Here is a 13,427-nt window from a genome sequence, read left to right as displayed (position 1 = left end):
CAGAGCCCACCCGGCCAGAAGCAAACAGGTGAATCGAGCGTCGTAAATCCGACACCCAGCTTGACTCACACTGCTACCACAAGCGTGACACGTACTGTCGGAACAACCGCGGTGTCTCGCTCGGATCCCAGACCACCTCCGCTACACACGTACTCGCGGACCTAGACAAGATCTGGAATTTCACAGATGATCTATCCGAAGAGGAAGATCTGTATCCGACGCCAAGTCCGCTCCCAATAACTCGCATGGAGTTCGAACACCTCACGCGTGGTGACCCGTCCACGCAGTTCGTTACTCCACCACGGAACAACAACGCTCCTTTGTTTAGCGAAGTGACCAACCATCTGCCTGTGTTCGGATCCGGACAAGCGGAGCGCGAAACCCCGGCAGCTGATGATCGCCACGATCCGCTATTAACACCCCCGCTCTTCCGCGGATCACAAGGTCATAGTACGAACCGTACTAACCCGCCGACTGACAGGCGATCTAACGAAGAACGGACTGCTAACGACACTTTCCAAACCGGAAGTCAGCAACAAGGAAACGCGCGCAATAAGAAGCGCGCGGAGGATCCTCCAAAGATCATAGATCCGCGATCTATAAACAACTTTGACGCGCTCCAGCGATACATCGAAGCAAACAACGCCGAGCTGAAACGTATGTACGCCGCAGTACATAAAGCAACGAGCGTGGCTCCTGATATAGATCGCGTGCTGGACGAAAGTAGAAGGACTCCCTTCACAGATCGCATAGCTAACGCTAAGATGAAGGACACTGTGAAAATGCGGTTTCCAGAATATAATGGAACGGCAGATCCCCTAGCTCACCTCAGAGCTTTCAGGCTCTCCGTAGCCCGAGCTCATCTCAATGACGAGGAGAAGGAAGCAGGCTACTGCCGAATCTTTGCCGAAAATTTAGTCGGATCCGCCCTAGAATGGTTCGCCGGACCAGAGGAAGGATCCATAGACAATTTCCAAGAGCTCGGTTCAGCTTTCCCCAAACACTACTCGGTGTTTATAGCTTCCAAGGCCACGGAGGCCGACCTCTGGACATGCAGACAGAACCACCAGGAACCCCTGCGGGCTTACTTGGCCAGGTTCAAATAAATTAAGTCCACGATAGCCGATTTGAATGAGGGAGTAGCACTCTCTGCGCTCAAACAAGGGCTATGGTTTGACTCACCCTTCCGACAAGAACTATCAGTACGTTGTCCTGAAACAATAAACGATGCACTCCATAGGGCCGCGAGCTTTGCCCAGTACGAGGAGGAACAGAATATCCTCCGAGAACAATACGAGGCAGGCTTATTAGTGCCCAGTCCCGCCGCTACCAAAAAGGCAACCAAAAAGGAGCCCGGCGGCAAAGGGATACATGCCTTCACAATAGGTAGCTCATCGAAAAAAGAGTCGAAGAAGGATAAAAAATCAACCTATGATGCGAGCAAATTCTGCACTCATCATAATAAGAAGGGACATTCTACAGAAGAATGCCGCACAGTCTTAGCCGAAAAGGCTAAACTCGCCACGAAGGCCGCATAACAAGAGGGGGAGCCCACAGGAAAAAACGAGGAACCGGAAAACTCAAAGACTTCAAATAAGAAGAGAGATCGAGCTCCCACGGATGAAAATCCGAGCTCTCCCCCTCCGGGCCCTAAAAAGAGAATAGACCTCATATTTAGGGGAATAACTCGGTGCGGAGGATCTATGAAGTCGGTGATCTCACCTCCACCCGCTCCCAAAAAGGATGCAAAGCCGCAAACTAGCAATCAGCTAGTGGAAGCTCGCAAGTCCGCAAAATCGGAACTTCCCAAATCCCAGGGAATCCTGGAACTCTTCGAGTGACCCAAGCCTAAGCAAATAAATTTCATATCTGGGGGCTCCAAATACTGCCGAAATTCAGTAAACTCGAAAAAAAGCCTACCAAAGAAGGGTTGAGACCGATATGCGGGAGCGTGCTCCCTTACAGGGTCCCAACCACAAAGTAGTTTTCCTGGAAAGCGAAACACTCGATTTAGACAAACCACACGACGATGCTCTAGTAGTTCGTCTCGATGTACAGGGGTGCGAGCTATCCAGGATTATGATTGACACCGGGAGCTCGGTCGATGTGTTATTCTACAACGCATACAAGCAAATGGGCTTCGGTGACGACATACTTTGCGGCACCAGATCGCCGTTAACGGACTTCGCGGGCGAAACCACCTATTCGATGGGTACAATCACGCTTCCGGTAGTAGCTGGCGGAGTCCAACAACTGACAGTATTCGAGGTTGTAGATCGCTCTGCCCCCTACATTGCCATACTAGGGAGGCCATGGCTCTACAACATGAGAGCAGTACCTTCCACATACCATCAATGCGTGAAGTTCCCAACCGCTGAGGGAGTCAAGACAGTCCGCGGAAGCGTACGAGCTTCCAGAATGTGCTACATGACCGGACATAAGCAGATCGAACAATCCCCCTTGTAGCAACTACAGAAACAAGAAGAGCTCGCCGAGCAGCGGGCTAAACAGGGAAACAACCCCACGACTCGCGGTCCACGCAAGGACCTCGTCATCCTAGTCTGTATCGACGAAAAACACCCCGACCGAGTAGTCAATATCGGATCAGAACTCTCGAGTTCTGTCCGCGACAAGCTCGTAAAGTTCCTCAAAGATAATATTGCAACATTCGCATGGTCCACAGAGGACATGCCTGGGATTGACTTGCAAATAACTTCCCACGAACTGAATGTCAACCCGACCTTCAAACCCGTCAAACAAAAACGCCGCAAGCTCGGCCCAGACCGAGCCAAAGCAGTGAATGACGAGGTGGACCGACTACTTAAAGTCGGCTCAATTAGGGAAGTTAAGTACCCAGATTGGCTAGCCAATCCGGTAGTGGTTAAAAAGAAAAACGGGAAGTGGAGAGTCTGTGTAGACTTCACCGACCTAAACAAAGCATGCCCGAAGGATAGCTTCCCACTCCCTCACATAGATCGATTGGTAGAAGCTACAGCAGGACACGAACCATTGTCTTTCATAGACGCCTTCTTAGGGTACAACCAAATACTCATGAACTCTGAAGACCAAGAAAAAACCGCGTTCATAACAGACCACGGCACATACTGCTACAAAGTAATGCCGTTCGGTCTAAAGAACGCGGGAGCTACTTACCAGCGCCTAGTCAACAAAATGTTTGCCAAACAGCTCGGTAAGACCATGGAGGTCTATATCGACGACATGCTCGTTAAATCTTCAAAAGAAGAGGACCATATTGCGCAGCTTAAAGAATGCTTCGCAATATTAAATCAGTACGGAATGAAACTCAATCCGACAAAATGCTCATTCGGAGTACCATCCAGAGAATTCCTTGGTTACATGGTGACCGAAAAAGGGATAGAAGCAAATCCTAAACAGATCGCAACCTTTCTCGAAATGCCGTCCCCTAAAACTACTAGGGAGGTCCAGAGGTTAACAGGGCGAATAGCAGCCCTTAACCGTTTCATTTCGAGATCGACTGACAAATGTTTACCCTTTTACCAACTCCTAAAAGAGAACAAAAAGTTTCAATGGAATGATGAGTGCGAAACGGCGTTCAAACAGCTCAAGGCATACTTGAGTGAACCGCCCATACTAGCCAAGCCAGTCGAGGGAGAACCTTTATATCTCTACGTAGCTGTATCTCCCGCCGCAGTAAGCGGTGTGCTTGTTCGCGAAGAACAGAACGAGCAGAAACCAATCTACTATGTGAGCAAAACACTAGTAGACGCCGAAACTAGGTACCCCGCTATGGAAAAGCTAGCCCTAGCAGTCGTAATGTCTGCCAGGAAGTTGCGACCATACTTTCAATCATACTCCATAGTAGTAATGACCTCCCAACCCCTTCGCACTATATTGCACAGTCCGAGCCAATCCAGACGGCTCGCGAAGTGGGCTATCGAACTAAGCGAGTACGATATAGAATACAAAATCCGGACATGTGCAAAAGCCCAAGTCTTAGCGGACTTTGTCATCGAGCTTACCCCAGATCCCGAAGATGCATCACCATCCAGATAAAAGTGGACACTCCACGTGGATGGCGCGTCATCAAAACAAGGCTCAGGAGTCGGAATCAAACTAGTCTCCCCAAAAAACAAAGTCCTCGAACAATCTTTCCGACTAGGATTCCAGGCCTCCAACAATGAGGCCGAATACGAAGCCCTCATAGCCGGTCTCAGGCTAGCTCTCGGGATCGGAGTCCGAGAAATAAGCGCATTCCGCGACTCGCAGCTCGTAACCAGCCAATTTCATGGCGACTATGTAGCAAAAGATGAACGAATGGAAGCATACTTAAACGTCGTCCGCCAAATAGCAAATCAATTTAGTTCGTTCGAGCTAACCAGAATTTCCTGGGAGGAGAATACCTCCGCCGATGTCCTGGGAGCCCTAGCATCCACCTCCGACCCAATCGTCAAAAGGGTGATTCCCGTAGAAGGAATCGAAAAACCAAGCATCGATCTAGCCCCCAAGGCAGTCAGCATAGTAACCGCCTCCGACGAGACCGGACCATCCAACAGACCCGGACCAGGGGTTACGACCAACCAACCCGACAACCCGGTCAATGCACCGCCTAACCCCGAGAACCAATCCGCTCATCCAAAGCCCGATGACGAACTGGATGACTGCAAAGAGTTCTTAGACAGACCAGATTGGAGAACTCCGATAATGGAGTATATCCAGGACGGTATGGCTCCCACCGACAAATGGGCAGCAAGAAAGTTAAAAGCTCAAAGTGCCCGATACTGCATAATGGAAGGTAAACTATACAAGCGTAGCTTGATAGAACCCTACCTCCTGTGCGTACACGGTATCGAGGCCCTAACAATTATGGCCGAAATGCACGAAGGAATGTGGGAAGCCACTCCGGAGGACGAGCTATGGCAGTTCGCATCAAAAGACAAGGCTATTTTTGGCCTACTATCATTGCAGACTGCGAAAATTATGCCACGAAGTGCGACAAATGCCAAAGACACGCACCAATGATCCATCAACAAGCTGAAAAGCTATCCTTAATATCCGCACCCTACCCATTCATGAGATGGTCGATGGATGTAGTGGGACCACTAGTGGTCTCAGGAAGCGCTAGAGTCCGCTTCCTACTCGTCCTAACTGACTATTTCACCAAATGGATAGAGGCCCGAACTTACCAACAAATCACCGGATCGGAAGTCGAAAATTTCATCTGGAAAAACATTGTCTGCAGACACGGCCTCCCTTACAAGATCGTAACGGACAACGGGACGAACTTAACATCGAGGAAGTTCGCAAGATTCTGTAACACCTGGAAAATCAAGCTCACATCCTCCACACCCCGATACCCACAAGGTAACGGATAGGCGGAAACCGCTAACAAAACAGTCCTAAGCAACCTCAAGAAGAGGTTGGATTCAAAGAAATCTTGGTGGAGCGACGAGCTACCCGGGGTACTCTGGGCATGTAGGACTACGCCCCACCGAGCTACGGGAGAAACACCTTTCTCTCTAGCCTACGGCATGGAAGCTGTTATCCCGGCCGAAGCATCGGTACCAAGCATCCATCGGACCTTTTGTCCGGATAACGGAGAACTTAATGAAGAAATGCAAGAGATCGGCTAGATATGATCGAGGAACAACGAGATCGAGCCCTAGTCCGCATCCAGAATTACCAGCAGGCCGCAGCTTGCTATTACAATTCCGGAGTCAAACACCAGAGCTTCAGTATTGGCGACCTCGTGCTACGCAAGGTATTTGACAACACTAAGGAGCGAGGCGCCGGCAAGCTAGGCACAAACTGGGAAGGCCCGTATAGAGTCACCGAAGTAGTGCGTAGCGGCGTATATAAGCTCGCAAACAACAAAACCGGAGTGCCAGAGGCAAGACCATGGAACGTTATGAATCTCAAACGTTACCATCTCTGAGCATCAATAATAATCGAACTACGTCCAGGCTTGATCCCTTGACGGAGTACGTAGGCAGCTCGCCATTGAGTTCAGCCACTATCTTTACATACTCAAATACTTTGTAAAAACGTATGTAATCAAAGTTTTGTGAATAAAAACTGTTATTTCAAAACACTTTCTCTTTCGATCTCTTCAAACGATCTCACAGCTCGAGGCTCATAGCCCGCTAAGTATCGATTGAGCCGAACAATCTCAACTTAGTTCGCTGCTAACTTTAGGTAGCTTCCAAACGACCCCCCAAAAAATGGTCGCATAACTTATAGATTGCGGTTTGCTAACAAACACTAAACAAAATTACGGCAACTCCAATACTCGCAGTAAGTTATCAATAAACGATTTGTTCAAACAATCGCAAAGTTCGTAGCTCGCTGAGTAACTTAGCGCTTACTATCACAATTCGTTACTCGCAACTTAATACTATGACGCGATCTCCATAAACGATCACATAGTAATCACTTCGGCACTCTCTAAACAAAAAGTCTTTTCGAAACCTTTTTCTAAAGTCTTAGAAGACATTCAAGCAAATTAATAACTTAGACGAAATCGAAGAGTGAAAACAAATTAGCCTCCTCCAGGCAAAACAACCAAGTACGGATTAAAACCCTCCCGGGTAACAAAAGTACTAAAAGTGCGATGAAACAAAATGAAAAGCCTTGCAGGCAACTAAGTTCATAAAAAAAGAAAAAGAGGAGGGGCTAAGGAAAAAGGAGGATTACTCCTTAGGCTCGTTCTCGCCACCACCTTTCTCCATTGGGATCGCCGAGTCATCTATTGGGATCGCCGAGTCATCCACGAGCTCATCTCCACCTGCAGCAGCGGCGTTACTACCAAACTGATTAAGGCCAACCGGAACTTGCGCCCTGGGATCAACCTCCATCGGCCTCACCGACGCCTCCGAGATCTGCGGGAGTTCGAGCTTGGCGAGAGAGAAATCAGACACTTCAGCATCAGCGTGCTTTTGGACAAGCTCAGGAATCTTCTCTTCGAGGCGAGCTTTCTCATCCGGAGCCGTGATAGCCCCGCTGATCAGATCCTTGATGAGATCCAAGTTGGATTCCACCTCTTGGAGCTCGGCCTCGCACGCAGCTTCGACCTTCTTCTTCTCCCACTTGTCTTTAAGAGGGTGGAAGATGGCCAGGTACTTCTCAGCGAACTCTTGCTTCGCCTCCCTAACAGCCCGCCTGACCCTCACATCGACCTCCTCTTTGAGGCCACGCACCTGTTCGGTTAGATCATCAGCACGCCGGCTCGCAGAGTCCGCCACCGTCTTCGCAGATCGAAGCTGGGCTTCCTGACGCTTCTCCTTGTCTTCCGCGTTCTTGACCTTCGAAAAAAGGTCAAACACGGTCTTCTTCATCTCCTCGAGCTCGTCGGAGGTGGGCATGGTCAGAGACTCTTCCTCAAGTACAGCAGAGTACTCGTTGACAGCCTCAAGAGCCTGACCAAAAAGAACGCCCGTTAATACGAGCACAAACCGAAAACAAAAATAAGCCAACAAGTACAAAAACATACCCGTCCGTGAGCAGCCATCATCTTCACGTAGGCGGCATGCTCCGCCATCTCCCGAACTGGAGGAAGCACGCAACCCGGAGGCTTGAAGTGCCGAAAGATGAAAGCTACCCCCTCCGGATCATCAGCGATGGGGCACCCTTTAGTATGGTTGAAAGTCCAACCATACGGGATCGTTCCCCCTGACCCGTTTGAGGAATTCGACCTCCTGTCTGGAGCCGGATCCTCCACCCTTTGCTTCTTTGGACGAGAAGTCCTCTCAGAATCTCGCGAACTAAGCGAGATAGCCCTGGATGTTGGGTCGGCGGAAAGACCTCCGGCCGGTGTCTCGTAAGCCCCAGAGGCTTGTTCGAGCGCGTCACTCACAGCTCGGCGGATCTCACCGGTGCGGACAGCTACGGAGCTCCCAGCCTGAGCCCTGCTTTTCCTCGCCTTTTCGGCCTCACGAGCTGATGGTCTTCGAGTCATTTTTCCCTTGGATGGCTTACGAATCAGAGGCTGGTGCGAGGTGCTTGAAGAAGTAGCGTCTGGAATTTCCCGACGGCTGGTACCTGAAAACGAAAAAGCACGAACTATATAACAGCTCGCCAAATCAAAGAGCATAGTTCGGACGAACTAAAAAATGCTCGAACTAACCAATCGGGATCTGGTGGAAATTAGCCGGACGGTTGATGGAAGGTGGGTTCAACAGATTGATCTCGAAATTTAGAGCAGCAGCGGGCTGTGGGATGTCAGTTCCTAGCACGCGGCGAATTCTCTCCCTTGTGAAATTGAGCCACGAACAATCACCTTTTTTCAAAGCAGCGAGCAGCGGTTTTTCCAAGCCTGTATTCGTCGGGACAACTGCAGCATGAAAGAAGTAACAGTTAGCAAAAAGCTTAAAGCGAGAATAAAATTTACTCCCCTAATGCTAACCAACTCTCGGAGACCAAACAGTAGGCAGCCGACTAAAATCGAAGGATCCGACGGAGTGCTCGTTGATCCGAAAAAAAAAGTACTTCTCTTTCCAGCGATCATCGCGGGCGGGGATATCTTCAAAGATACTTTGATTCTTCCAGGGAGACAGATAGAATGACCCCGGAAAGGAAGAATTTCTCTTAATAGAACAAACTCGATGGAGCTCGTTGATTCCAAAAGGAATCCGAGACTCCGCCGCCCTAACCAGCAGCGCTAAGGCGTGGCGGACGAAGTTAGGGTTCATCTGCAGGAACGCCAGCTGCAGATCCGCCAAGATAGCAGGAAGCCCCGATGGAATCGAGAAGGAGAGCCCGCATGCATCGAAGAATGGGGTGTATGCGACGCAATAGCCCGCGCGCACAGTCTTCGGCGTCTCCCCTCTGTCAGGAACGATGAGTTCAATCGCCAAGGGAATGTCGTGGACTCGGCGGAGGCGAGTAAGCTCGGACTGTGAAACAACCGAGATTGTCGGGATATCGGGATGCTCCATCGGAGAATGTTTCGGGGAACAGAGTTTTTCTCGAAGCAAAATTTTTGCGAAAAATAGAAAATTGTTTTCCTCGAGCAAAGGAAATCAAGGAAAACTGAAAACCAAAATAAAAAAAAAGGGAGACGAGAAGTTACCTTGTAGAAAGTGGAGGCGTGCAGTTATGGTGAAAAGACGTGGGAATTTGATCCTTATAAAGTAGCAATTATTATTGCTATTGAGATCGCTTCTATGTAAAAAGCCATTCAATTTTTAACTAGAAACATACTTGTAAACTCATAATCTCATCAATACAATCCAAATTCGTCGATCTTAGTCTTTTACTGTACATCACTCTCACCAGAATTCTTGCCCCAATTCTTCTTCCACTAAACCAAACACTAAACTCTTGAGTGTGGATTTTAGGATCCACAGTGATCTATTTCGTGAGATTCATTATCAAAATCCCAGTCTAAGCACGTATCTGGAGGAGGCTGGTTTACAGATGTGGTCTCGAGCTCACTTTCGAGGAGATCGTTATAATGTAACTACAAGTAACATAGCGGAGTCGCTCAATGCTGTGTTTAAAGAAGTGCAGATGATTGAGGTGATAAGAGAACGACTTACACGATGGTTTTGTGAGCGGCGAGAAAATGCAGCAAAGCCTACAACTTTACTCAAGCCTCTTCGCTATTTCCAAAGCACATTTCCTGGATGGAATTTTGTTTCTAACTATGAGTTTGCGGAGCTGGGACGAATCTGGGTTGGTTGGGATCCTTCGGTGACCTTAACTGTCTTCTTTAAATCCAGTCAGATCATTACTTGCGTGATTCAGCTCCCTCATACCACCTCTGAGGTCTGTATTTCTTATGTTTATGGTGTTAATAGTAAATCAGGTCGTCAACAGATGTGGGATGATCTTCATTCGCTTTCTGTTAACCCCGCAATCTCTTTCTTACCTTGGGCTGTGATGGGTGATTTTAATCAAATCCTAAATCCCTCGGAAAAATCAAATGGCGGAACCAGGATTTCTAGGGGAATGCAGGATTTCAGGAACTGTGCTTCTTCAGCCGGTCTCTTTGATCTCTCTATCAGAGGATCAGAATTTACTTGGTGGAATAACCAAGAGGTAAACCCAATTGCCAAGAAGTTGGACCGAATCCTTATCAATGACTCTTGGCAAATGGAATTCCCTCTCTCCTTCGCTTACTTTGGGGAACCAGACTTCTCAGATCATAGTCCTGCTGCTATTGTTATTGGTAATCATCAAGCCGGTAAAAAGCCCTTCATGATCTCTTATTTCCTTCTTCACCACCCAGATTTCTTTGCTCGGGTTGCTATTCATTGGCATGTGACTTTTTTCCCTGGATCGGCAATGTTTTCCTTGTCCAAAAAGCTAAAGTCCCTGAAGCAGGTCATCAAAGACATCAACAGAGAACACTTTTCTGATCTGGAACTTAGAGTCAAAGAGGCACACAGCGAGCTTATTGATTGTCAGAACAGGCTACTGACTTCTCCTTCTCCTCTGCTGGCTAGTCAAGAAAAACAGGCTCACAAGCGTTGGATGACTCTGGCTCTCGCAGAAGAAAAAATTTTGATTCAGAGGTCTAGAGTTAAGTGGATTGAATGTGGGGATAGTAACACGGCTTTTTTCCATAGAGTGGTAGCTGCCAGACGCTCAGCAAATCAAATCCACTATCTTTTAAATGGTGAGGGATCCAGACTTACGGACCTTGTGGAAGTGAAGGATCATTGAGTGACTTATTTCACTGACCTGTTCGGACGTAACTCTCGACCCCTATCTGCTTCTGAACATGACCAGATCCGTACCTTCACCAAATTCAGATGTAGTGATGAGGAGAAACAAAGCTTGCAGGCTCCGGTATCCGCCGAGGATGTTAAAAGGGAGGTTTTCTCTCTGCCTCGTAACAAAACGCCAGGCCCTGACGGTTTCACTGGGGAATTTTATAGATGCACATGGGATATCATCGGTGAGGATCTAACAAAGGCAGTTCGTGAATTCTTCGAATCCGGGAAGTTGCTTAAACAATGGAACTGTACGGCTATTTCTCTGATTCCTAAAAGAGTTGGAGCCGATAAACTTGTGGATTTCAGACCCATCTCGCTCTGCAATGTTGTTTACAAGGTTATTTCAAAGATTTTGGCAAGGAGGCTCCAGGCTATTACGCCAGGTATGGTTTCCAACTCCCAATCCGCTTTTGTCAAAGGCAGACTCCTGGTTGAAAACGTTTTGCTTGCAACTGAAATGGTCCATGGGTTTGGGAATGCAAACGTTTCAAGGAGAGGTTTGTTAAAAGTGGATTTAAGAAAAGCATTTGACTCCGTAAATTGGGATTTCATCATCCAGATTCTTAAAGCTGCTGAATTTCCGCCTACATACACATCGTGGATTGCGGAGTGCATAACAACAACCTCCTTTTCTATAAATGTCAACGGGGAGCTTTGTGGGTTCTTCAAAGGGACCAGAGGCCTGAGGCAGGGGGATCCCTTATCTCCCTCCCTTTTTGTTATTGCTATGGAGGTTTATTCAAACATTTTAAATGCAAGATTTGATTCGGGAAGCATTGGTTACCACCCTCTTGCTAGGAACCCGAAGATCTCCCATCTGGCTTTTGCGGACGACATCATCATTCTCTTTGACGGATCAGCTAATTCGCTTCAGGGTATCTCGTCTTCTCTGGATCAGTTCCAAAGTCTCTCAGGTTTAGGTATGAACAAGGATAAAACGGATTTATTCTCAGCGGGTTTGAACCCTGATGAAGCCGAATCTCTCAACATGTTTGGCTTCCGAAAGGGTTCTCTCCCCATCCGTTATCTTGGCCTTCCTCTGCTTCACCGGAAACTCAGGAAATCCGATTACTCTCCCTTAACTGATAAAATAGCTGCAAAATTCAAGGTTTGGACGGTAAGATCTCTCTCCTTTGCTTGTCGTTTGCAGCTAATCACCTCTGTTATATACAGTCTTGTGAATTTTTGGTTCTCCGCCTTCTCATTACCGAAAGGCTGTCTTAAAGTTATCGAGAAGCTCTGTAATCGTTTTTTGTGGTCGGGTGTTCTGGAGAACAAAGCAATGGTGAAGGTTGGTTGGAAGCAGGTGTGTTTACCTAAGAAGGAAGGAGGTCTCGGCCTTAGGGATTTTTTGTCTTGGAACAAAGTTTTAAATCTGAGACTTGTTTGGCTCATTTTCACAAATTCAGATTCCCTATGGGTGACTTGGATAAGAGAACATAGACTGAAACGATCATGCTTTTGGTCTTATGTCGTTAAAAGCACTGACTCATGGGTTTGGAAATTTCTCTTGTCTTTGAGACAATTGGCGAAACACCTTCTCAGTTGCAAAGTTGGAAATGGTAGATTGGCTAGTTTCTGGTTTGATAACTGGTGTGAATTTGGTCCCCTTATGGAGTTTGTGGGCACTCATGGCCCAATGTTAATGGGAATTTCGGCTGAGAGTTCTGTAAATCACGCCTTCACTATGAGAGACTGGAATGTCATCTCAAGATCAAGAAATGAGTCGGTGTGTAAGGTGCGGGAGCTTCTTAGATATTCTTCTATTCCTGACAGTAATCTTGGACCAGATACTTTTCTATGGGGTCCAATCTCTAATGCGAATCCAGAGTTCTCCTCAAAGAAAACATGGGACATTCTCCGGCCTTCTGATGTGCATAGGCCTTGGTTTAAAATTGTCTGGTTGAAATTTGGTGTTCCGAAGCACTGTTTCACTTTTTGGGTGGCAAATCTTGATAGACTTCCTGTAAAAGCGAGACTTGCAGGTTGGGGTTTGAATGTCGATCCAAAGTGTACCTTCTGCTCTCTCCATCATGAATCTCGGGATCATTTGTTCCTTCAATGTGATTTCTCAATGCAAGTTTGGCAACAGGTCCTAAATCGACTAGGCCTCCCTCATGATACATTTGACACTTGGAATTCGATGATGGAATGGCTCCTGGCTCGTTCAAGTAATAGGCAAGCAACTATGCTTAAACGTCTCTCTGTTCAGACGGTTATCTTCTATCTCTGGAAGGAGAGAAATAACAGAATCCATAACGACACCTCCCTACCTCACAATAGGATTTTTCTTCAAATTGACAGAACCATCAGAGATACCCTACTTGCCCGTCGCTTCCGCAAAGGCTGCAGCGGTCTTCTCTCCCTTTGGTTCACTTATAGCTAGATTAGCTCTCTAACTATCGTGTAATTATTGCTTGCTTCCTTCGGCTTTTTTATCTTTTTTTGGGCCCTGCTAATTAGCTTATGTATTAAACTTTCCTTTTGGTAATATATTCACATTTTATCAAAAAAAAAAAACTTTACTCAAGCCATTGGCTGATAAAATACTCATGTACTTGTCGTGTGTTTAATGTTGACAAGATACCATGTGAACATGCGATTGCGGTTTGTAAGAGACGACAAGTGGATCCACAAGAGATAGTAGATCCTTACTACACAAAATCATACTGGTTTTCGGCATACTCAGAGAGTATAAGACCTGCAGAGGAGCTTCCCGATATTACTAGT

The 13,427-nt window shown here is 47.3% G+C and overlaps 2 protein-coding genes and 1 pseudogene across 2 annotated transcripts; 2 read left to right on the top strand and 1 right to left on the bottom strand.

The window, feature by feature from the left end:
- Positions 1 to 2,688: 2,688 nt before the first annotated feature.
- On the top strand, positions 2,689 to 5,914 carry LOC112090213 (annotated as a pseudogene).
- A 754-nt stretch (positions 5,915 to 6,668) lies between these two features.
- LOC112081494 lies at positions 6,669 to 8,912 on the bottom strand. The gene is made up of 4 exons (XM_024148253.1): positions 8,381 to 8,912; positions 8,102 to 8,308; positions 7,469 to 8,016; positions 6,669 to 7,394 (listed from the first exon to the last, which is right to left on the bottom strand). Exons 1-4 carry the CDS (start codon positions 8,910 to 8,912, stop codon positions 6,669 to 6,671), a joined length of 2,013 nt encoding a protein of 670 aa, XP_024004021.1.
- Positions 8,913 to 9,393: 481 nt separating this feature from the next.
- LOC112081493 lies at positions 9,394 to 13,083 on the top strand. The gene is made up of 2 exons (XM_024148252.1): positions 9,394 to 10,551; positions 10,711 to 13,083. Exons 1-2 carry the CDS (start codon positions 9,394 to 9,396, stop codon positions 13,081 to 13,083), a joined length of 3,531 nt encoding a protein of 1,176 aa, XP_024004020.1.
- The last annotated feature ends 344 nt before the right edge of the window (positions 13,084 to 13,427 follow it).

This window comes from Eutrema salsugineum, unplaced genomic scaffold (assembly GCF_000478725.1).
Source record: "Eutrema salsugineum unplaced genomic scaffold, Eutsalg1_0 scaffold_10, whole genome shotgun sequence".
NCBI lineage: Eukaryota > Viridiplantae > Streptophyta > Magnoliopsida > Brassicales > Brassicaceae > Eutrema > Eutrema salsugineum.
This window is presented reverse-complemented; position numbering and strand designations above follow the sequence as displayed.

Coding starts and splice junctions, on each gene's coding strand:
- LOC112081494 (XM_024148253.1), bottom strand. CDS start 8,912: ATGGAGCATCCCGATATCCCGACAATCTCGGTTGTTTCACAGTCCGAG. Junction 8,017..8,101: donor TTTCCACCAGATCCCGATTG/GTTAGTTCGAGC, acceptor TTTCGTTTTCAG/GTACCAGCCGTCGGGAAATT. Junction 7,395..7,468: donor TGATGGCTGCTCACGGACGG/GTATGTTTTTGT, acceptor CTTTTTGGTCAG/GCTCTTGAGGCTGTCAACGA.
- LOC112081493 (XM_024148252.1), top strand. CDS start 9,394: ATGTGGTCTCGAGCTCACTTTCGAGGAGATCGTTATAATGTAACTACA. Junction 10,552..10,710: donor CGGCTTTTTTCCATAGAGTG/GTAGCTGCCAGA, acceptor GAACATGACCAG/ATCCGTACCTTCACCAAATT.